The sequence below is a fragment of the Atractosteus spatula genome, chromosome 1, assembly GCF_055471065.1.
Source record: "Atractosteus spatula isolate fAtrSpa1 chromosome 1, fAtrSpa1.hap1, whole genome shotgun sequence".
Taxonomy (NCBI): domain Eukaryota; kingdom Metazoa; phylum Chordata; class Actinopteri; order Semionotiformes; family Lepisosteidae; genus Atractosteus; species Atractosteus spatula.
In genome coordinates, this window is record NC_142706.1 from 77,904,318 (window position 1) to 77,928,953 (window position 24,636).

A 24,636-nucleotide genomic window follows, 5' to 3' on the forward strand; every position below is an offset into this window, starting at 1 on the left:
AGCTCTCTGACCAGTTAAAATGGGAGAAAGGCAGTGTAATTTGACAGCACATGTGTTCAAATGTGTGTGAAGTTGTTGCATGTGTAAGGAAGCAGTAAAAACTGTTCTCAGTGATTATAGTGATGTGCTGTTCCTCTGGAATTGCAGGTAGTTCAGTGTGTGGCACCCAAAGGACCCCTGGCGTGTGCACGGACCTGCTTCTTCGGAACCACTCACGTACCGTACCTTGGTATGTTAGCTGATTTCTCAGCACCTGTATTTTGACCTTAGTTCTGTAACTTCAGAATGCAGTGTTAAAAAGAACTCTAGCAATGCTATTAGTAAAGCAGAAAGATGGTTTATTTCCCTGATCACTTGCTTTATGACTGCGTTCAACATTGTTTAGCAAGACTTTGACATTGTAACCAGTCATAACCTTCTCCTGCAGTATAGTCGTGATCTGCTGTTTACACATTGCACAGTTATTTAAACGTTACTAGTTAACTCCTGTCAAAAACGGGCAATTAATTGGACAGAAGCATAGCTGGAAAAAGACAAAGTTGTTGGGTGAACTGACCTGCAGACAGTCCTGAACTTGTCGACGCTTTGTGGCTGGAACCTCTTGCCCAATAAATATCTGTGTAACCAGTTGTGGTCATGGTGGGACTTGACTGAGGTGGCTCTCTTTTCTTTTCACAGGGAATGACAATGAGCAAAACAAGAAAACTGAGCTCATGTAAGGATGTCTGCCATCATGGAAGATATGTTTGTTATCACCAACATAGTCATCGGAATCATTCATGTTTGCATCCATTTTATAAATTTTAAAGCATATTCGTTGTGAATGATGTAAATCTGATACACTCGTATATAAATCTAGTATTTTTCCTGTTTTCTGAAACACGTGCCTGTCAGAGCCTGCTGTGAACAGTGACATTGTGAGTATAAGAGTGTTCTCTGGATTGCAGGGTTGTGTCTCAGATTTACGAAGCTGCAGTGCAGGCGGTGCTGGCTGGCATCAAGTGCTTTTCTTGCACCTTCAGTCTGGCCAAGGTGAGTGCGACAGCTGACACAGACTGCAGCCTGGTGCAGACAGCGCTTCAAGCCTGAGTGCAGCACCTGAACTCACCGCATATTGTCCACAGTGTTTTTGTTTGTTATGCTAATAAAGATAGCTGTTAGGTTAAAATCTTTTTTCAAATAATTTCCAAACAATCATAATTTTCATGAAAATTATTTGGGGTGCTTGTCTTAAAATATTTTTACATTTATAAAGCATTTCTTCACATCCCCTAAAACAAAATATCCATGAATATGGTGAACCAAAATACGTTTCACCTCTCTCAAAATACGTAGAACCTCTTGCCCTCAAGTTTTGCATGTTTATTATTTAGTGAGAAGCTTTGTAGTGACTGATTGATTATGGTTTTGAAGCCTCACTATTCCATGATGTCATCCGTCAAGTCCTTTCTCAGTTAAAGCTGATTCAGCTTTTGTAGAAAACTTTAGTAAGCCCCCATCTTTTGCATCTTCATTTTTGAAAAACTTTGTTCTTCCTGCCATGGAAAAAGAGCCATGTGAATGTTGATGTCCTCCTTTACTAAAATATTTACTTTAAATATTAATATTTAAGTGTCAAATTTTAAATATTTACCTTGCTCCATTGCTGGTGCCAGCTTTCTGCTCATTGTTAAAACCATTGGATGATTGACTTGTTACAGTAACCAAAAGCAGATTAATGCAGTTGCTGGGGTTGTGTTTTTTTCATAGGGCTGATTTCTGCATTATTAATGTATCAATTTCCGAACTTAATAGCTCCTCAACCTCCGCTCACTGACAGTGGTCATGCTGTGCACTTTTGCTCATTTGACAGCAGGTGCTTACTAATAACTTGTTAGGAAATAAAATAACTGAACCATACCTATCAAATCAATCATAGTTGGGTAAGCTGTCTATGGATTCTAGGATATTGTAGAAGCACAATGCTATGGTAATCTCTCAAACAAGCAGAAAGTAAAAATGCACTCACCCCTGTTTTTACAGTAATGTAACTGAAAACATTGGGCTGCAGCGAGGTCCCAGGCTCAGAGAAATTTACACACTCACATTAAGTCAAAGCCTAATTTGTCATTAATTCTGTTTTTTTTTTCAGTTTAGCAATATCATTGTTTTACAAAAGGGAAATGCTGTAGTCTATAACTAGTCTTCTTTTTGCTTAATGATGCTATTGAATTATACAGTATATCACATTCTAATGGAAAAATATGACTATAATTTTTGTGGATTTACAAACAAGTGTCTTTGTGCTCAACAGGCAAAGGATCTTGCAGAGCAGACATTCCAGTTGTCCTTGGACTTGCATTCCCTATCCCAGTATAAAAAAGCTCTCAGGTATCTGTATATTTGTGTCAGCCTTCAGATTCTTTTACATTTTAAATTACACAGTTTAAAAGAGGCAGGAATTTGATTTGGAAAGTTCTGTATGAACACAAAGTTTAAAGCTTAAGCAGCATTTACTTCTTTCAAGAAACAACAGGCTATATAGGCTAAATGGCTTCTACTTGTTTGTAAACTTTATATTCTTCTGTTCCACAGCATTTTACCAATAGAAATTATTTAGAAAAAAAAGTAATGTCAAGTCTGTTATTTATATTGTAGTTGGTGCCTTAGGCTTCTAATTAAGGAGCAGGGTGAGAAATTAACAACTCTTTTCTTATTTCAGATCTAATATTTTGTTTGACATTCAAGCTGTGAATAATGTTGGAAGGTTGGTGTTTACATTATTTTATTGAATTTGATGGTTTTAAGGTCTCTCAAATATCTTATGCATTTAACCATATTGAACCAATATAATTCAAGATAATGGTGTTTGCAACTATGTGGTTAAACAATTTCTGAAGAAATATTTGTGATTGGATCAACCACTTCATGTCCAGTCTTTTAATATTTAGTGGCAGTGGGCAGAATCGATGGAACGGGCATCATACTGAGCTGAGGGCTTACTTTCTTGGACCTCTGTTGAGCACCATGAACCTCAGGAAACCATGGCTCATGTGTTAGCAGCACATTATTTAAAGAACAATTGGAAACCATTAATCTGCCAACATGAATAGATCAGCTAAGCCCTGTGCTCCAACTGTCATGCACTGTTATTTGAATTGTTATGGTACAGGATGCATGTTCATGTCATCATAAGGTTTTAGTAATGAAATGTAATTTTTACTTTTGTGGTACAGAAAAAAAAGATTTCTTAAGATAATTTCTTAAGGAGGCAAGTGTTTTTTTGTGAGAAAATAAGTAATCTTAGTGACTTTACTAAAGATGATTATGAAATGAATATCTGTTTAGAAGGAGGTGTTTTCTTATCCTATTTTTATTCCAGGTGCATTCCTTTAGAAAATGAAGACAGTCATTTCTTAGTGAAAACTGTAAGTAAAGAGCTGTTCCTTTACAGAGTTTTTAGTTAAGGAATAGAACAAATTAGAATAGGCTGTTGAAAGGCTTTTCAGGCTACAAATGCATTAAATCTCTATTGATTATCAACTGAGACACCTGCAGATTTGCTGAATCATTTCTTCTAAAGTCTTTGTTTAGACTTTGTACATAGGGTTCACTACACCCATGTATGTGTCCATATTCAAAATGTAATTGATCTTGCAGTGATCGTAATGGCATAGAATATATATTTTCAAGCTGTTAGCTGTGAAAGTTTGTATTTTGTTGCTTTGTTTGATAAGCGTAAGTATTCTAATTAACAGTATATTTACTCTTAAAATACAAACAGCTCCAGAAAAAAATAGTGATTATAATTTGTGTAGTGCTTAGCAAGTTTCTGTGTGACTGCAGTTCTTGCATATAGGAAAATAGGAGTGTCAAGCTGTTCCTCATTGTTTTCTCTGGCAGTTAAATTTATTCTGTGGTTTAATTTGTGATGAGTCTGATCACTTGTAATCCAGATTTTAAAAGTGATGGCATCTCTTATATTTAAATGAATCATATCCTTCAAGCTAATTTTATCAGACTTGGAGAAATGTCTGGTTGTTCAGATACTGTGCAGGGCCCAGTTCGCACTCTGATTGTGTTGGTTGTTTTTTGTAATAAGTCATGACTGTTGCTCAGCAAAAATGGTCAAACTGCAGACGGTTTACTTAAGCTGTTTGGTGCTGTAGCATGAAGCACACTTTTATTTAGTGTTTTATTCTTGCTTCTCAGGCATCTATGACAGTGTACGACATTCCAGATCTGCTGGGTGGGAGAGGGACCCTGGGCTCTGTGGTTTTCTCTGAATCTTTTTTGGAGTCCAATATATGCATTCAAGAGCAAGGTAAGTCCTGCTTCCCCCATTCCCATAGATATCTATTACATATGTATTTTTTATCAGTGGGTTAGTGGAGTCAATATGGGCACCAGGATGGGACCCAGCTATGCCAATATTTGTATCAGCTGGGTAGAAGAATGCTTCTTTGCTTGCTACACTGGTTTTGTCCCTGACCCTGACCTCTACAAGCAGTACATCGATGACTGCGTCGGCGCTGCTACATGCTCTAATGACCAGCTAGAGTACTTCCTGCATCAATTTACTAACTCTCACCTGTCCCTCAAATATACAATTAACATCTTCCACCACTCTACCCTTTCCAGATTTTATATATATATTTATTATAAATAAATATATATATAAATTTATTATTAATATAAATATATTTATATATATTTATATTAACCATCAACAACTCTCTACCTCGGTCTATTACAAACCCACAGATTCACACAGCTATCTCCCGTACAGTTCTTTTCACCCCAAACTCTGTCCCTTTTTCATAGTTCCTCAGACTGTCGACTCTGCAGTGATGACATGGATTTCCAGAACCAAGCACTCAAAATGCATTATTTTTTCTTCAACAGAGGATACCCCACCAATGTTATCGATAGGGCCCCCACCCGGGCCAAAAACAGGATCATCAACTCGATCAGGAACTCCTGGTCTCACAACCACATTCCTTTGGTGCTTCCCTACCACTCTAACCCACAGTTTCTACCCCCAGGACCATTATTAACAACTGGACCTCCAGAAACCTAATTTACTGTATATCCTGCAAAAAATTCCCATTGGGGAAACTGAAAGGAGACTAGGACACCGCTTCAGAGAACATGTTAGGGCTGTGAAGATTAAAGATTTCTCCAAGCCCATAGTTTATCATTTCACCTCGGACAGCCATGATCACACTGATCCCTCTGTCTCTGTTCTCAAACAAGGGTTTCTCAACTCCCACAGCAGAAACACTACAGAAACAAAACTCATCCTGAAACTGGGTTCACACCTTCCCCTTCTCTCAATGACCGATTTATTTTCATGTAATCTTCTCTATTCTCATGTTGGTTTTGACTTTACACCTTTCTTCACCCCTCTCCACTTTGCACTTCCTGAATGGCCTCTCTGCTTCCTCCCCTCTCCCAGCTTTTTGTTCTGTGCTATTTAATCTTTGCTGTCTGCCCTGTCTTTCTCAGACCTGAAGAAGGCTTCACAGCTGAAATGTTGTGTTTTCTCTCTCTTCTCTTTTCAGCATGGAATAAACCTATCACTTGTTCCTTTGATATCTATTACAACTGATAGTTTTAGTTTTTAGTACTGACTATGCTGCTACTTGCACAAGCACCTCAAGGTGTGATGACTTCTGTGTGCTCTGTCTTTCTTACTTGCACCTTCTGCTACGTTTACTTTGAGTCTAGAGGTGTTAGTAAAGGAATCATTTTGTTTCTACTCTGTGTGGTTTTGTACAGTTTTTACAGTTAGAAAGTATGCCATTAGATGTTGGTGACTGCAAAGGCAAAATTGAATGAATAAATGCAAAAATCTGTCTGTATTGATTCTGTCCTATAGATGGCAGTGTGTCCTCAGACAGCTGTTTTGTGGTGTTGACAGCAGCAATTCCCCGATACATCTCTTGGCTAGTAAGTGTTGTCCATATGAGTTTAAAATATGCTGTTTTTGGGTGTGTTGCAAACTAACTAATCAAATGTGTATAAACAGACTTCTTAAACTTTAAACGTCAAAAAAATAAATGATGTCTGCCTGTATACAGTATATAGTACGTGTTTAGTATGCAGTATAATTGAAGTAGGTGTTTGGGTGGAGATGATGCTTTAATCCAGAAAGATGGTATGTCAATGAACACAAATGCTGAGTTCTCTCTAATTTGACCTGTAACAGTTTTAATTTTGAAGTTCACCTAATGAATTAATATTTTGAGGTATGTTTAGACAGAGGTGCTAAAAATAATAATAATAATAATAATAATAATAATTGCTAATACTTATATAGCACTTTTCTGGACACTCCACTCAAAGCACTTTACAGGTAATTGGGACTCCCCTCCACCACCACCATTGTGCAACATCTACCTTAGTCCAAATCTGTCTTTTAGTTACTTTTTATTGAAAGGCTGATTTCTTATTCTTATTCTTATTATTTTTGTGTTATCAGTTATTTATTCTATGTGTGAGAGTATTCGGTGTCTGAGATTGTAGCAGTTCTTTGATGTAGCTGTGTGCCTTTGTCCTTTTTCTGCTTTAGGTAGAGGACACTGATGTTAAACTGTCAGAACAGGCACAGCTGCTGCTGAAGGTAAGATGTCGAAAGGCGAGACAGCCCTGGAGCCAGTTCACCAGTGAAGTCTGCTGCTCCTCGTGGTCTATTTGTCTAGATTAGCAAGTCAGTGTTCTGCCCTTTGAGTCTGCTGTGTTGCTGGGTGGTGTATGAAGGAGTGAAGAGAGAGATCTGGGTCCCCAAGTGAAACAGAGTTACCCACCAGATTATACTTGTCTTTTTCATTTGCTTTGCAGCTGCCTTCTGTGACTGCCTTACATGTGAACACCTTTTCTCACCTTGTGTCATTTTTTATTTCTGGAAGCTGCATTAATGTTGTTATTGTCATTCCTACCACGACCCTCCCTAGTATGGGGGTAGATGGATGGAATACCATTCCCACCTAGCTAACTGTTGACTGTTGTTGCATATCTAGCTTTCTGTTTGTAGCTGGTTCTGCTACATGAAATGAACCAGGGTGTCTGGAATTGTGCAACTGTTTTAATTTTGAGCTTTCTTTTTTGTATGTCTTTTTACATGTTTTTTGGGTGACTTGCCATTAGATTTGCCGTTTTGATTATGTTCAAAGATTGCAGCCTGTTTGTCCCGAATGTGAAGTGCTTGCAGTAATATTGCATGTACAGCTGTGCAGTGGGTGCTGTACATGCAATATGGTGCCGCAGGCTGAGCAGAGTCTTTGTGTCTGAATGCAGGTGGACGGGGAGACGTGCCTGGGCAGTCCCCTCTCCACTGGGGAGACGGCGCTGATCTGCTCCAGCAGCCTGCTTGCTACGCCTCAGGAAGGTGGGGTACTTCTTTATCTTAAATTTTATCTTAAAAAGTGGACAGAAGCACAGTTAGAGCAGGATTCATTTTTAATCATTAAGGAAAACAATGTAGTGAAACCTTGCAGTTTCTGAGATTATTAATGGAGTTATTTTTAAGCATTTTATTCAAAATGTTTTGAAAATTTTAACAAGACAAAAACTAAGAAACATCCATTGAAGCTTACTAGTGACAAAACCAAACTTTTACTGATGGGCAGCAGTTGTCAATTGGAAAAGCTTGGACAGCTTCACAGTAATGGTAGGTGGCTTCCCCATTCACGCATCAGCTGTAGTCAGGAACCTGGGAGTCACTCTTGATCTTCTACTGCCTTTTGAGCTTTCTGTGGAAAAATGAGATTATAACATAACATCACTTTATTGGCCATATACAATTTCTTGCATTAGGAATCTGTCTTTTTGCATACCCCAGCTTTCTCTCCAGGAGACAGACACACAGGGAGAGAGAAGCTTGGGGTCAAAGCACAGGGTCAGCCATTGTACACAACCCTGGAGCAGTTGGGGTTAAGGGCCTTGCTCAGGGGCCCAACGGAGTAGGATTCCTCTGCCGGCTGTGGGATTTGAACCGGCAACCTTCCAGCCAGATCCTTAGTCACAGTGCCACCGCTCCGCCCAATTAAGATCCCTTTTTTTCACCTATCTATCAATGTTCAATGCTGAGTTCTTGATTCATGGATTATAACATCAAGGCTTGATTTCTGTAACTCTTTCCTCTATGGGCTCCCTAACACTCTTCTTAGTAAGCAGCAGTATGTCCAAAACTCAGCAGCTAGACATGTAATACACACCAGACAGTAGCATATTATTCCTGCATTTAAATCTTAAATTGGTTGCCTGTGAAGTTACGTTTAATATAAAATCTTGTTAGTGACTTTTAAGGCTGTCAGTAATCTGGCTCCATCATACATCTCTGAATTAATTTTATTTACTTTTTATTGTATTTTGTTTCCTCTTTTTCTTCTTTATTACTATGTGCAGTGTAAGGATGTAAGGCACGCAGTTAAATTTTGATACAGATATAAGAAAATCATCTTTATAGCATTATGTAGTGTGGAGTGGCAGAGCTCTCCAACTAAAATTTTTTTTTACTTTGAGATCTTAAAAGAGTAATTAGGTTTAAGTATTAACTTAAGGTTCTTAGGAATTGTTAAACCTAAATACGTAAAGTGGTCTTGTACAGCTGTGATTTGCAGGTTCTTTGAAATAGTGTAATCTATATTTGGCATGATTGTACTTTTTCCAAAATAATAGGTACACTGAGAACATCCCAGGCACTTAGATCAATTCCAACAAATGGGGTAGGAAAGATACATAATCGGAAATGTACAGGTGCATGTCATCACCATACAGTGACACACAGGTTTCTGTGTTAGTAACTCTTAATACCAATAATACCAGGCTGCTTTTTTTAATGCTAATTGCCAGGGGTTCTGGGTCAATGTCAAATAGCAAGGGTGACTGCTTTATGACCCTGTGCCACAAGAGACGATCAGACTTGTCATAATTAGTTAAAATTGTGGATTCTGGTCAGGCATATAATGTTTCACCCCACTTTACAAATGAGTCTCCAAGAGGGATACTTTTAAGTGCCATGAACACGTATTTCCATTCAATTTGATGCAATGCCTTTTCATAACAATATGACAGCAGTCCTGTTTTTCTTTATCATGATTAGCATATGAAATATTCAGCTATTGTCGCACATTAGTGAAGGAAGTCCAGGGCAGGTTAACTCATGTCTGAAAGATGTGGATATGGGATGATGCATTTTTAGAGAATGTAGTGGATAATATTTTATTTTATTTTATTATTCTATTTTCAAATCAGAATTTAAAACTTAACAGGCGATAAGACAAGGTATCCGACTCATCCCTGCCCTTTTGGAGTAGGAGACAGATATTTCATGCAATGAATCGGGGATTATGTCCTTTGTCGAATCTCCGTCATACGTAGTAACAGTGAAGCTGTGGTTTTACACAATAGAACTTTAATAGAAATTACATCCCAAATCAATCCAGGCCGTTTGCTTTGCCATTCAGGGGTGTTTTTGTTACATCAACTATTTCTTCCACTGAAAAATTGGAAGATCCTCACTAGCCACGTCATTCAGCTTTGGCATTTCAAGAGAGCCAAGAAAATCTGTTATTTCAGTGGTTGTACAATTTAGAAGAGTAAAGGTAGCCATGTGATTTCATTAAGTTCCTTAGAGTTTGTCAGCAAGTGACCTCCTCCTCCTTGAAGTTTATGAATAGCCTTTCTTGCCTGCACACTCCTATTTTGTCTAGCCAGTAATTTTTTACTCAAAGTTCAAAGTGTTTTTGTGTCAGCTTTATTAATGATGTTATTAAGGCTAGGCTTTACTGTTTAATCCTCTCAAATCCTTTTTATCTCTTAATTGTCTTCGTCAGAGATCAGATTTTGTCTTATGGCTGTAGCTTAATGATGTCAATCCAGCATGTGCTATATATATGCTTATAGGCCAAAACCTGCCCCAGGTTGGCAAATTTCCTTCTCCTTTCAAAATGGATTATTGCATGCTTATCACTCACAAGACCAGCTTGAGCACTGGGAAGAGCCTTGCTGTTGTGCCCAGTGTCTGAAATTGTTTTAGTGGAGTTGCATGCTCACTTCATGCTGTGAGTTTGAGTACAGTTCCAGCACAAATCGTAGTGCTTCTGATTTTTAGATATCCTTCCCTTTGTTTCTGATTATTTGGTTTTGAATATACAATTTCTCATTTTTTACATTTAAAATGCGTTTTTGTTGTTTTTTAGGAAAAGTCAGTTTCTTCTCGAAAGGGATTCTCTTTGTTCATCCTCACTATGGCAGCGTCACCCTCTCCAAGAACCTCATCAGTGCTCTGAAGTTTTATGATGGAGTAAGCTAAGTTTTGTTTTGTCATTTAAGATAAGGTAGGTTCTTTGTACTTCAACTAAAAATATAATAATTGTAGGATGTAATAACTTGATTAATTGAAAATATGTATTCTTTGTTTCCAAATCTCAAATATTCAGATCTAGAACAGTTGCAACTTTTAAGAAAATGAAAATGTCCATATTTTTAACTTGGTAGCTGCATCAGCATGCGTAGGCTGCAAAGGAACAAGTGAAGTGTTATTCCATGCTGAAAAGAAAATGGACAACATTTTGGCTGTGGAACCTTCTTCAGGAGTCTGAAGAAGGTTCCACATATAGGTGATCTGGGAAATCCCTTTTGTTGATTCTGCCATTTTTAAACATTGGCTCATTAGAAGCCTCAAAAAGATAATTATTATTATATTAGGATTAAACCCAGCGGGCCTGTGCAGTTCCAACAGAGAGATTCATATCAGTGGACACAAGTAGAAACTATATGGAAACGCATTTAAATCTAAGAACAATTGGTACTACAGTTACCCAGCGAGTCAACTGACCATGTTGTTGAAGCCGCATACCTGGATTCTGTCAAGGAAAGGCTTGGATCCTCAGATCAATAAGCTGCTGATAAATCGGCTAGATGCGGTACATGGGCTTTTCTTTTATAAATATTCTTATATTCCCACAACTAGTTAAACTGCCATCACTGTTTTGTTTTTTTATTGTAAGATAGTATGGTATGTATTGTATATCAATGTATAATTTGGATCAATATCTCTTTGATAATGGAGTATTGGATCAAATTAAATTCCATTCTCAAATCCAGTGTGTTGTTTCTGTCATTTAAAAACAGTTTGTAAGATCCCTTGTGCTAAGCACACTCTGGCTTGAATCTCTCTGGGTTGATTCTCTTTGATGCTTCTGCACAAATATAGCTTCCTTTCATAGAGTCCATTCCTTGGCCTTTAGCCATTTTCTTTGTTTTAAAGGATGACATGTTGAAAGTTTGTCAAGTTAAAGTCTCCAGGCTGTTTACAACATACTGTAAAGCCCTTTCATTAGCTGAGAAAGGAGCATTGTGTGAGTTCTTCCAGAAATATGAAGTAGCTGCCGATTTCCATAAAGGCTATTGTCTGTCTGCAGTTTAATAACAATACTCACTATAAAGAGTATGTGACTGAAAGGAGTGATGAAAACACACTAGCGGTGCCAAGAATGTAAGGGCACTTTCTCTGCCATATGAGAAGCTGTTTTTTTCTTTCTAGTGTAGTTCAAGAGGTTACTGTTCCAGTTTGCATTCTGCTCTTTGGACTAAGTTTTGGACTGACAAACTTTCCTATAGGAGTTTGGTGTCCTTTCAGTGATCACTTAAATTGTGGTTTTGATCTATTGGTCATTAAGGATTCCAAGGTACTGTTAGTAAGATAATTAACCTCTATGACCTGGCTAAACTGTATTCTTCGTGTAAACTAGGCCATTTACTGTTTAATTCCTTCTTAAAATAATTTCTCACTCCTTCCCCGACCCGCTATGTAGTGGGAATGCTAGTGCAGAATGTCTGCTGTGTCACCCAGGTGGGTGTACCAGTCGTACATCAGTGGCTGACAGAGAAGTGTGTTGGTATCTTTTGGGGTTAAAAGTACTATGGAAATGTAGTTATTCATTGCTAAGAGCATTTACTGAGGCCACAGCTGTTAAAGGACATCTATCGGCTTTAGTGAGGCCAGTAATTGAGGCCACAGCTTTTATAGGGCATCCATCAGAGACTCCTAGATAGAGTCTCGTTTCCTTGAATTGTATTAAATTAAATGTTTTCAAGGACTTATTTTCATTGTAGTCTATTATTTCTTTAGAATGTTTCCGACCTTTCTATGTGGATAAATGTGTTGGTTGGCAGCATGTTCTGTTAGCCTGTAAGCATTGTTTAAAATACTTATAAGGAAATATTACCTAGAAATAGAGTAGATAAGTCTTTCATTTGATTTAATGACAAAACAATGAAAAATTTGGTAGTACTCCGATTCTGTTTAAGAACTGGATTTGTGTTTGTACTCATTATGCAGAAATGTTAGCGGACAATAAATATGTCCAAAATAGACAAACTGACCTTTTACAGATCTCTTTAAGAAATGTACTGAACCGATATCTAAACTACAGAGGCCCTATTAGAAGATACATAACATTGCAAACAGTGAGGCAGTCATTTCCTGAATTCCAGTGGTTGGCTTCTATGAAAAGGATTTCACACAACAAAGCCCATCCCCTGCTGTGACGGACTGTTCTGTCTGTGCTGTTTCAGGATTCTCCTGGCGTAGTGGCGATTGTGTTTGTGGAGTACAAGAGCTCCCTGCTCACTCACCTGCCGTTCCAGCTTCATTGCGCCTCCCATTGTTTGGCTTTTGCATTGCAGCCCAAGTCTAAGAGCTACAGAAATTTCTATTCACTGGTAAGGATTCTTAAAGAAGCAGGTTGTGTGCGTATTGGAACACAGGTGTGCCTGTATTGTCTATTAATCTGTCTCCACCATTAGAAAAACACTCTCAACAGCTCATGTGATTTAATCATCTCAGGCACATAATTTTTGCTGTTAGGCACAGATCTTTGAAATAAAGGTGTTGTCCTTCCAGTGTTGCTTGTTTCTGTTTCATGACTGTTGAAGTTTTATTGATTTACTTTTGCATATGTCTTAGTAAATTGATGTTTTAATGTGGATGCATTCCCGCCAGTTAAACCGGTGCCATTAATTTAGTAGTAGACTGTCCTAACTGATCTGAGTACTGAAGTGCTTCCCACAAAGTCAGACCAGACAGTTCTTCCATGGTTATTGATTTATCATCTGTCTTGGGTTGTCCTATGTTACTTCTACATACCATAAGTTGTCTGGCCTGTGCTGCAGTGAGGACTCAGTCCCTTCTCTCTCCTGCTGGTTTCCCCCAGGTGCTGTCTCCATGGCAGCAGCAATCGTCGGACTCCGGCCCTGTGCTCCAGAATGTGCGGCGTGAGCAGCTCTCGCAGGAGCAGAGAGCCACGTGTGTTACTCAATCCCCGTTGTTACGTTAGATACACAGTAGTCCCTTCCGTGTGTTTCAAGTTTTTCAGAAGTCTGCTATCTCCATTGAGATCTGAATGTCTCTTGTTTCTAAGCACTAAGTAAATGTTTCATGTAGCTTTTAAGATAAAGCTTCAAAATCATTTTCAATAACGTCTCACATACGCAAGCTAAGGAGGCATGGTGCAGTGCTGCCTCGCGGAGCTGGGGTCCTGGGTTTGACTCCAGACCTGGGGTGCTATCTGAGTGAAGTTTTCATGTTCTCTTCCTGTGTTCTTGTTGATTTTCTCTGGATGCTCCGATTTCCCCTCCGTCCAAAAACAAAATGGGTAGCTTAATTGTTTTCTGGTAAATTCGGCCTTGGTTCGACTGTGTGCGTCTGTCTGCCCTGCGTTTGACGGGTGTCCCATCCAGGTTGTACCCTGCCTTATGGCTGTTGCTTGCTGGGATAGGCTCCGGCTCTCCCGTGACCCTGAACTAGAAGTGGTTAGAAAAATGGATGGATGTACGAGACAGGTTTTATTTTTTCAATTGCAGAAACTGTCAGCTATGACTACTTCATTAAGCTGAAATGTAACCTTTTGAATGTTTTAGTTTCTTAAATGCCTGTATGAAGTTTTTACACTTTCTTATTGTCGAGGCATTTCATTGCTCCCACTGCAGTGCAGAACAATTCACTTTCTTACCAACACCTTTCTAGCAGCCTCAGGTCAATGGTTTCATTTCATTTGGATGCTTCAGGCATTTTTCTTGAGAAACTATTCTGTTAATGAACTCTTGGTTGAAGCTAATCTTTGCAGATTTTCAATTTTCATTTAGAATTGCATGTCAAAATTGTGAACAGGGGCAAAAATGTTTTTAAAATCATGTTTACATTTTTCAGGGAAAGGGCAAAATTTGATGCTTGTGATAACATTTTATTTCTAATGACTTCTAGCAACTGGTACTTTCACTAATTCACAAATGCTGATGGCTTCTGCTGATAATTGATATGTGAACTGATAATTGGTTCAAGAAATTAATTCATCCCTGTTTAACTTCCCAGGCACATGAGACTCAGTGCACTTTATGATGGCTGTTCCTCTCCAGCTGGAGAGCAGCAGAGCCACCTGAAAGCAGTCTGCGCAGAGCTGCCTGAGCTGGAGCTGTGAGTGCTTTTTGCTTCGTCTGCATACCTTTTAGTGCCCTGAAGGACCAACTCGCAAACAGAAGTTACATCTTTAGTGGAGTCTTGGAATAGTAAAAAAAAGCCCAGAGTACTCCATTTCCCAGCAATCTCAGTGACAGCATCACTGATTGACCTAGTGTGAAAGGTGAAACAGGGTTATAAAACCGGAAAGGAAAGTTGTTTTTGTCCTACCATGGATGGCAGAACTTTCAGCAAGTGTACGAAGTTGCTGTCTTTGTCAGACTTGTTTTTGTTTTTGTGTGAAGAAATAAAACTTGCAAAAGGATCTGGGTTACCCTTATGGATTGCAGTTTGGACCATTGTGATGTCATGGTGATTCAGTTTTTTGGAATTGGAGTTAAGGAGTTTTGTTTTCAGTTTAATGTGCAATTAATAAGCTATTTGTTTCTATTAAAGTTCCAGATATACCCACTCACCTTGGGATAGAAGGGCCTGTTCACCTACTGCTCCTTTATTCTAGTATTTCAAGATAAACCCTTAAGTAACTTAATAAAAGGATTCATTTGAACTCATTGTTTTCAGTTCCTGAACCTGCTGGTGGTTGCCTATTGCAACTGTTGCATTTTGTAATGTATGATCGCTACCTTTTGAGTAGTTTTTTTTTTTGCAAATGTGTTATCAAGCAACTTGTTGGTCCAATTAAGTAAATAATCTGGGGCTGGATGAAAACCAGCATGCGTGAGGATCCCCAGAACCAGGGTTGAGAACCCCCTATCTTAGACTGCTAGCTATTGTTAGGTACCAGGCCTGGAATGAGTTATTTTAGTTATTTGAGTCCATAACCACTCACCCCAGATCCTTATTCTGATTGTGTATGTTGACTGTTCATGGAACATTGTTTAGTTTTCTATAGTAAATGTTTTAAATCCTTTTATGGAGTTTTTTTTTTAAATCCTGTGATCCTTAAATAGTAAAATAAAAAAAGTTTTTTATCGTTATTGGTATTTCTTTCTTCATTTTTTTTCTGCCAAAACAGACTAAAAAATAACACCATATTAGAAACAAACTGTCAAACGGACACCTAAAATGATCAGATTCATGTTATAAAAAAACTGTTTTCCAGATTTCTGCAGCATTTCGCTATCAGCACGGTGGGTGAGGAGCCGGTGGATAGATCCCACCTGCAAGCCCTTTTTCACCAGTCCCAATCGCCTGCCAACTTTCAGGACACCATGGAGAAGGTATTTCCCAACTCTGAGATAGGGAATTTCAGTGGATCATTGCATGGGATCAGACTGTGTCCCAAGTCGGATATCTCCGATGTGAGTTTTGTACCTCGGAAGATCCAGTTCCTTCTACAGTGAAAGGCAGTCTGTGTGTTTAGGCAGCTGCATGAAAAGACATTTGACTCGTAGACTTTCTTTGATTTATCTCTGTAGTGAGTTCCTGTTCTAAATTGTGTCCAAGTTACCATGTAGGGATAGCCAATCTCATTCAGTTAATTTCTTTGCCCATGCTTTGTGTTGTACTGTTTTAAAAACCACGGCTTCCTCTTGTTCTTGAAAATCCTTGAATTTTTAAGTAGCAAATTCAAGGTTTGGGAAGTACTTGAAAGTTGTTGATTTTTACAGATCTGAAGGTGCCTGATTGTACATGAAGGCATGATTGAAGTCTAGCACTCATTGTGATTCTAAACTTTGTATCAGAATGTTATTTTAACACCTATCCCACTCTTGGGCATAATGATCCAGCCTGCCACCAGCGCGCACTGTTTACAGACCAGTGCCCTTCTGTGTATTTCTTTCTGAGTCCTGTTGCTTGTGTAAAACCAATTAAGAAGACAGGAACACTATACATTTAAAAGGAGAACACTTCACTTTTTTTCTCAGTTGGTACACCACTGAATACGTTTTTGGGGTTTATGCAGGAAAAGTGACAAAGCATTCAAGGAAGAAGGAAAATATGCAGAGGAATCTCATTTTTTGTAGGAGAGAATTTGAACAAGATAGCATCACAGGGGCAGGAATGGCAGGCAGATTTGACAAGTATTATACATGTATTAATGAAATATTTATATCGGACGTCTTCTGCTTTAAGCAAGAGTAGAGCAGTTGGCAAAACAGAATAGGCAGTACCTCTTTATTCACTCTTTATTATCCAGTGTGATTATTAGTTTTATTTCAAAATTTACACATACAAAAGTGACTATTTCTAGGAAGATCCATCTGTATTTCCATTGCAAACACTCTTAAAAAAAAACAAAACGGTACAGGAGGGTCTCTACATTTGCAAGGGGTCGGTGCAGAGAACTGTCACAAGTAGCCAGATTTGCATATAACTAATTATGCCCCATACAGTTGCATACTGTACTAAAGTACTGTATATAGTATATGATTAAAATATATACATAATCCTCCCTTATATTATAATTAAATTACTAATTCATTGGCATTAATTTAAATATTTGCTGATAAAGTAATGTTTGTTACAATATTAAAACAACCCCATGTTGAGATGCGGATGCTGGGTAGTCAGTACTTGCAACAGGTTACTGCATTTGTCTTGTCTCGTCCTAGTCTGTTGCACAACCAGTTGGAAAGTTGCAGTGACGACATTCAGCTCGGTTTGATCCCACTCAGACCAAATCGCAAATAAGCACATTTGCCAGTGTACTTACCCATATGTTCCTTAAATTTATGTGAAGTCCACATTTTTATACATGAGCATGAAGTTCACTCTTTTCTTTTACTTCTTTATCAGTAGAATATTTTTAATTTTGTTAAAATCTAGGCACATTTATTTTTCCCTAGATTGTTATAACGGTGATCATGGGCTTGCCCAGCAGCCACAAGGATAATCTTTGCAACTTCCTAGTCAACCTAAACAAGGAATTCGGAAGGTTAGTGATGTTTGCAATACCTCACATCTTTTCTTCTGGCATCAAAACTTTCCACCTAAAGGTGTTTTTTGTTTTACACTTTTAAATGATTCAGAGGAATTATTAACAAGCAGGATACCTTCCTGATATTTCAAATAATAATTCCTATATTTGTAGATAATCTTTGTTTAAAAGAATTGGAAACAATTTCAATTAAAAAAATGTTTTAAGGCATCATCTCCAAAATTATACATCAAGTGAACTGTAAATCTCATCCCACATCCTGCATTTTCTTTTATTATTTGTAAGATCTGCATGTTGTGGTGCATCATGCTGTGCGTTGCGTATTCGCTGAGTGGTTCTGACATGTGGCAGTGGTTCCTGTGGTTGCAGGTGGTTGATGTATTGCCAGGCTCCAGATGGCTGTGCCTCCTTCAGCCCTGCGCACTTCCAGCGGTACCTGTCAAGCCTCCTGGAGAGCCAGCATGGGCGCAGTGCTCGCCACTCCACCTACACACTCAAGAGAGCCAGGCTGCTGGTGCTCGCACCAGGGTAAGGTCAAGATGGAGCATCGAAATGCACATGTGGGCATAGCTGCAAGGCACAGATGTTTTATTTTTGCTTTTTTTACTGTGCTAAACTCTGGGGGCATCGTGACTAAAAACTACATGCTGTCACACCCTAGGGGATGTGTCGTAATGGGATGTTCAAAAATAGGCAGTCCCAGGAAACAGACAAGCACAAACACAACCATAATGTTCAAAAATAGTGTTTTTTGCTAACTTCTTTGAGCTCCTGACTGACTTCTTCAGTCCCTTACTATCATAACAGAGCATCTAGGCTGCTTACCAGTTTCCAATATAGTCTCTCTGAGACTCTAAACAAAACTTTCAAAAACAAGTCTCTGTGATTATCTTCTAAACTCTTCCAAGATGACACACAATTTCAGTTCCATGGTTCCTCTGTTGGTTATTCCTTTCTGGTGATTTTGCTCACGGGTTATCAGCAATCTACCTCCAAAATGTATATTCAAAACCAACCCAACCAACTCGTTTTTAAACTGTTACCTTGGTCTCCTGCAACTGGTCAGGTGATTGAGTGGAGTGGCTCATTCTCCTAAAAGAGAATACAGTACATCTACCCATTCCAAGGCAGTGCACGTTAAGATTAAGGCATGTTGTTTTCTGTTAGCTAACAAAGAGTTCTGTATCCATGTGTACACATTACCTTCAATCTCCACATCTTTTTAACGAAGGACTTGAAGTCTATGAAGTCTACATATATCATGCCATATGTTCTAGGTTATTAACTCTACTTGTTGCTTGTTTGATGAATTCTAGTTAAATGCTCTCTTTCCAAATCCCTGTTGAGTGTTTTAAAATACTGTGTTTTATAACCATTCATCTAGTTTAGTACTAAATATCGTTTCATTATCTTTACCTATAGCTGAAGTAAGACGTCTTTGTCTATTATTTTCAGTTTCAGTTTTCTTCCCTTCTTATGAGCCAAGGTTCAGTTACCTGATTTGTAGGATCAAGTCCTGAAGGACCAAATTTATACCATAAACCTAAAGCCCTCTTCTTCTTTGAAACAATATTCTCTGCAACAAGAGGGCTTGGAAGTAGTTCCATATCCCACAACCATTTGTGTGCAGAAGGGATCCACATTTTAAAATGCCCTTTCCCGTAATGTCGACTTGTCTGTGGAGTTGACTTTGTCAGTGCCTTTGCGGGTTTGACAAATATCCTGAAAGACATGCTCACTAGTTCTCTATGCCTTGTAAATTTGTGCTCGAGCTGGGTTCCATGCCCACGGATGCTGGACTTAGCCAGGCTGCAGTGTTCACACATGATGCCTCCCTGGATTTCTCCACTCAGAATGCCAATCATTCCACAGACCACACACTCAGCCTAATAATGTTGTTTCTTTTCATCTGTTTAAATGTCCTTTTCAATCAATCCAAAGTGCTTAAATAAACATTTTTTGTGGCATGTTTTTAACTGTGGAAAAAAAACAGTGCAATGAATACAGAAAGAAGAAACTACTTGCCTTAACTGTACAGGGTGTTTTACTGTTGTATACACCAGGCAGAAAAAAAATAGTTGAAATACAGTATCACCAGGTTTCTCTGAAAGTTTTTTTTATAAGCAGTGGCTAGAATAAACGGTTTTGCTTTAGTGTAAATATTGTGTTTATACTGAGCAAAGTGAGCATGTTGTTTTGTCTGCTGCAATATACTCATTGGTAAGGTCTTTGCAGACACTTTTCATCCAGTTGATGAGGATAAGCAGACAGATGTATTGTTGCACTGTGACAGCCTGGCTATAAGTCCCTGAGGATGCCATCTCTGTGACATGGCTGACAATCTGTGACCTGAGTGAGCTCCCTGACACTGGGAGTGTATATCAGACAGACATGACTGCCAGGCCATCAGGCTGGACATTGTGCTTTCAGCACTCTGACAAAGAGGGAGATCTCATGTCACTCGTGAAATCATTGAGTGACATGTAAAACCTTTCCATTTCCTTCCCTGCAAGGTGATTATGCATTCAAAATTGGTATGTGTAGTCAAAACATGAAAGAATGAAAAATAAAGTGCTGATAAAATGTTTTTATTATTCTTTCAAAGATTTTCACCAAATGAATTATCAACTTATGTGTAATTGTTTTCAGACTGCGCAACTGTCCCTCTGAAGAGTTATTTCTGTGTTCCCAGAACCCTAGAATAGAATCATTGAGTTCCCAGCTTTTGGTAGGTGGATTAGTTCTGATCAAATCCAGCTGTATCCTTTCAAGTGAGGTCTGTTTCTTCTTTAGTGACTACAAAGGACTTTTCTCTCACGGGGGTATGTCCTGGACAGCTGGGGAGTGCTGTTTGCCTCACACATTAACGCCTGCTAAAGACACTCTGTGACCGTACTGCTGCTTATCTGATTATTCCCACACTGCTGAGAAGAGTCTTTCCTATGCTGTTTTTTTGCTGGCGAGTGCTGACTTCTGTTCTCGCCCAGTCATAAGACTCCAGATCACATTGTTTTAATCGGCAGCCATTTTACTGGTTGAACTTTTTCTAGTCTCAGGAGTTCCGTGGCAGAGTTAAACTATCAAGTTTAAAAGTTAAAAGCTCAGTGTTTGTAAATGACAGGAGGCTCTTTTAGCTTAATGTCCTAAGAATATCACTTGGGCATTTTCAGTTTTAGCAACATGTCCTTGATGTTTTGTTCCAGTCTCCCACAATCCTCAGTATAAGAAAGTCTCATGTTTTATAACCAGTCTAGTTCCATGTTCGTATTACTGTCCTGTACCATTTATTCTCTTTATTGACTTGAGAGTTTAAGAGTAAACTACTTGATACTATAGTTTCTAAGAAAGTTTAAAATTGCTGAGCAAGAATACCAGTTTCTACGTAAACCCTATTTTGTCTCCATCTTCTTGATGAACAAACACCTGAAAAAAATAGTACTGTACTTATGAGCATTCACATGGCCTTAATATGTTCGATAACCCGGGGGTCAGGCTGGGTCCCTGCTGGGAAATATTGTAGCTGTGTTTTTCGGAGAACCCTCAGTGCTGTCACCATGCCTGCTGAACCTGTTGGCTGGCTGCCTGTAACAAACTGCCTGCTTTCATGTTGTCACTCCTTTCTGCTGCAGATACACAGATGCCATTGACGTTGTGCAGGCCTTGCAGTCCCACCCCGACCCAGGTGTCCAGTCTGCCTTCACGATAGGCGCAGTCACAGCTTGTGTGGATCCCCTCAGCTCGTACATGGAACACAGGTGGGCACAACTCAGCAACCATAGGGAGCAGAACCCTTTAGCTGACTACCTACAGCTGTAGGCCTGTAGGCTCTTAAAGACATAAGCTTCTCAAGCATTCGATGCCTTGGGTGGCCTGACATTCCTTCCCCCAGCGAAGTTGAGGAAAATACACAATCTGCTTGTACTCCTTTCCCTTTGTGCTACAACATTTCGAGCCAAGCTTCACATAAACACTTTAGGCAGTAGAGAATTTGAGGTGTAGATTAGCGCGATTGTGAAGCCTATGATATTAGATGTTGAAAGTCTGACAGTTTAAGGTATATTTGCTGTTGATGAGAGCTAGCATAGTCTGTTAGCAGTACAACAATTCATAACCCATGGTTTGCATACAAGTTTTGAAATATAAATTCACATTGAAAGTGAATTTAAAGACTGCTTTCACCAGCCAGGAGAGAGTAGTTGTATAGTGTGCTGCACCTCTCTCCCATGTGTGTCCTGCACTGCAGAGTCTCATGGTCCTGCTTTGGCACCAGATAGCCACCCTTCTGCCTGCTTCTCTAAAGCATTTGCAGACTTTTGAGAACAGAATGAGGTTCATACCTTTTTAACCTTTTTAACCTGAGATGCCATAGAGATGCCATGCTTTTCATTATGACTGATCACATCAGTAACTCTCAGATTTTCAGATGTTCTCATAAGTTCTAGCTATGCTTCAGGAATGACAGGAGACTGAATTAACAACATAAAAAAGGGTGCAAATAAGAGGAGGCTGTTTAATTTTACTGTAAACCTTTTGTTATCTTAAAGTATTGCTGCCTTCTGTTGTAATTCATCCTCCATTTTCCCTGTTGCTTTACACTCCTGTTCTGACTTGTACATGACATATAACAGGCTTAGAATTCCTTTCTTGATTGTAGTGCCATTGCTGATGAGCTGTGCATTGCACTGTCCACCGTTAAGTTTCTTTAGGACTGAGTGAGTTTCTTTAGGACTGTTCGACGGTGAGCAGCACTGTGCAGATTTTCTTAGTGATACAGTAATTTCATCCCCAGCAAAGCCTGGGAAGGTGTAAATAATAAGATTTAAATTATAACATTTTAAATAATTCTGGGAAGTCCATTATTTTGTGTTAGATAGTTTTGCATTATTATGTAAAAATTACAATTGCAGATATTTAGAATAGAAAGATATCTTCTGCCCCTAGACTGAAAGGATAAAAACTAGCTTGTGCTAATATTAAAAATACTGGCATGCCTGGCGGTTTCACACGTTCATAACATATTGGAGGATTAGTAGGCGTGATAAGTTTATCTGTGACCTGGAGAAGGCATTAGAAGTTGCACTCTGTAGTAACAGATTTGCTCGCACGAAAAGCCTGGGGTACTAATACCTAAGTGCAGTCATTACCTTTCATATTTGTGCAGGCTTGTTTTGTCTTTGTGTTGGTGATGAAATAGTGAGTCTATTTTTACTTGCCTGACCTTTCAGCAGGTCTGTACTTCTTGTTTCTGTATGTGCAATGCTACAGTCCATATCTGCACTGAACATTAAAAACATAACACCCACATTCTGAAATTAAATGGCTTAAAAGAGCTAAACATCACTATCTTTTTTCCACTAGGTTTCTTTTCCCAAAACTGCTGGAGCAGTGTTCTGAAGGTATGTGTGCTTGTGTGCTTGTCATTAGCTGTTAAACAGGTTGTTAAAGCACAGTCACTGTGTACATATCCAGTATCAGCAGATCAGGTCTGTGGTCCTCTCTTACTCCCTGGATCAGCTAAGCTGTAAAATCTTAGTAACAGGAGAATAACTGCTATGTCAGCTGCATGTTCATATAGTGCATTAAGATCTATTTTAATAACTGACAAGCCAGCAAGGTTCAGCAGTTTAGCAGTTTGCAGGGTGCTCTGTGCTTATGAATTGTCAGGTACCAAATTGCAGTTCTCTTCACTGTAATTCCAATGAAGAGAAACGACAAAAATTAAATTAACATTCATTTTAAAATATCCACATCACAACCGGTCCATGAAACTATATTAGATATCACTTAAGTGTAGGGCTGAAGATGACATTTTATGTATACATAATTAAATTGAAGCATCCATTAACAAAGCATTCCAGTGAGAACAATCTGATGTCTGTTAAAAAATACACAGTTGTTACGGGGTCAGTTCATACTGCATCAAATTTATAAATGGAATTTAAACTATTTGTAGCCATAAAACATCTTTTAAATGTTTAGTGAGGACTTTGTAATTTAAAATGTCATTTTATAATAGTGAGGACTTAAATAAATCTCTTCGTAGTGTTTTAAAAGTAAATTGTTCCTGCGGTTGTTGTTCCCCTTAGGTGTGGTGAGCAGTGTGGTGTTCACAGGGCTGACTGAGGAAAAGAGACACCCGCTGTTGCAGCAAGTGCAGCACCTGGTGCGGGCTGCCAACCCCAGTGCTGCCTTCATGCTGGCCGAGAAAGGCGCGGTCACCAGGTGAGGAGCGGCCGGGGCACTCCTGTAGGCACAGAGACAGGAGGTGAGGCAGGCTCAGCCCTGTCCAGCTGTCTATCCGGGCTGTCCAGAGAGAGCAGTACTCATCTGGTCTAACTACTGTACACACTTTAGAAGAGAGTACCCTGAAGCAGCAGTTAACTGCATCTGTTAAAAATTAGAGGGTAAACATTTCATTTTTTATTTTTGGTATAATACTTTATTCAGGAATGAAGATGTGGAGCTGATTTTGTCCGAGACCAGTTTTTCAGAACCCCAGATGCTGAGAGCCCGATACCTCTTGTATCCTGGCTGGTAAGTAAGACTCACTCCTGCCTGTCTTGACTTCTGCTCTCTATTAGCCTGAGGTACCCCACTTACTCAGAGACATGAGAGAGCTGGCAAGGACTGCTTAGGTTTTCAAACTGAAATAGAGTGAAGAAGGGGGGTCCTCAATTTTTAAAACTACACATTAATGGAGATTTGCTCATGAAAGATGTACTGCCAGTGTCAGCCTAATTGAGTCTCATTAATTCCCTGGCCCGAATGCTTTGTGTCTTAGATTTCGCTGACTCTAATATTGGCAGTGTTGAGATTTTAATGAAGGGTTTGATAGCCCTGAGATCTCAGCTGAGTGCTTTGTATAACACAGGCTGCCACTTTAAAAACTCTGGAGCTGGATATCTGTATTGAGGTTGCTATGTACAGAACAACATAAGAAAGGTTACAAATGTGGTGAGCTCCCATCGTGCTTCTTCATTTCCCGTCAACCTGTTTGCCAGCGAGTCAGCCCTCTGCTGCTGATTCCTCAGTAAAACCAACTTTTGTGTCTGTTACACATTCTTTTAGGAGCAAAGCCAAGTTTCGATCTGGACCCACGTTTCCAACGATTATCCAGATGGGCATCCGCTTTCACCGTCCTCTTGAAAAGCCACGCTTCATGACTAGATGCAAAGGTGAAAGTAGCTTTCTAAAAGACATGATGGAAATAATTTAATGGTAAAGTTTAACTGGAAGTTGGATGGCAGCTGTGGTAAGAAAGGTTAAGAATTAGAGGAGGCCATCTGACTGA

General features: G+C 39.1%; 1 protein-coding gene across 3 annotated transcripts in view; it reads left to right on the top strand.

The window, feature by feature from the left end:
• The window catches only part of dnaaf9 (dynein axonemal assembly factor 9), a 56,526-nt gene that overhangs the window by 17,768 nt on the left and 14,122 nt on the right, over window positions 1–24,636 (top strand). For all 3 annotated transcript variants that reach the window (XM_088919977.1, XM_088919970.1, XM_088919982.1), the window contains exons 11-32: window positions 148–229; window positions 679–715; window positions 948–1,032; window positions 2,294–2,370; window positions 2,702–2,746; window positions 3,362–3,407; window positions 4,192–4,303; window positions 5,861–5,931; window positions 6,554–6,604; window positions 7,279–7,369; window positions 10,185–10,288; window positions 12,565–12,711; window positions 13,203–13,294; window positions 14,360–14,461; window positions 15,567–15,684; window positions 17,254–17,342; window positions 17,715–17,873; window positions 20,975–21,100; window positions 22,704–22,741; window positions 23,432–23,567; window positions 23,793–23,879; window positions 24,414–24,520. In XM_088919977.1, coding sequence (XP_088776103.1) covers window positions 148–229; window positions 679–715; window positions 948–1,032; window positions 2,294–2,370; window positions 2,702–2,746; window positions 3,362–3,407; window positions 4,192–4,303; window positions 5,861–5,931; window positions 6,554–6,604; window positions 7,279–7,369; window positions 10,185–10,288; window positions 12,565–12,711; window positions 13,203–13,294; window positions 14,360–14,461; window positions 15,567–15,684; window positions 17,254–17,342; window positions 17,715–17,873; window positions 20,975–21,100; window positions 22,704–22,741; window positions 23,432–23,567; window positions 23,793–23,879; window positions 24,414–24,520 — 2,002 coding nt within the window. The remainder of the gene's footprint in view (window positions 1–147; window positions 230–678; window positions 716–947; window positions 1,033–2,293; window positions 2,371–2,701; window positions 2,747–3,361; window positions 3,408–4,191; window positions 4,304–5,860; window positions 5,932–6,553; window positions 6,605–7,278; window positions 7,370–10,184; window positions 10,289–12,564; window positions 12,712–13,202; window positions 13,295–14,359; window positions 14,462–15,566; window positions 15,685–17,253; window positions 17,343–17,714; window positions 17,874–20,974; window positions 21,101–22,703; window positions 22,742–23,431; window positions 23,568–23,792; window positions 23,880–24,413; window positions 24,521–24,636) is intronic.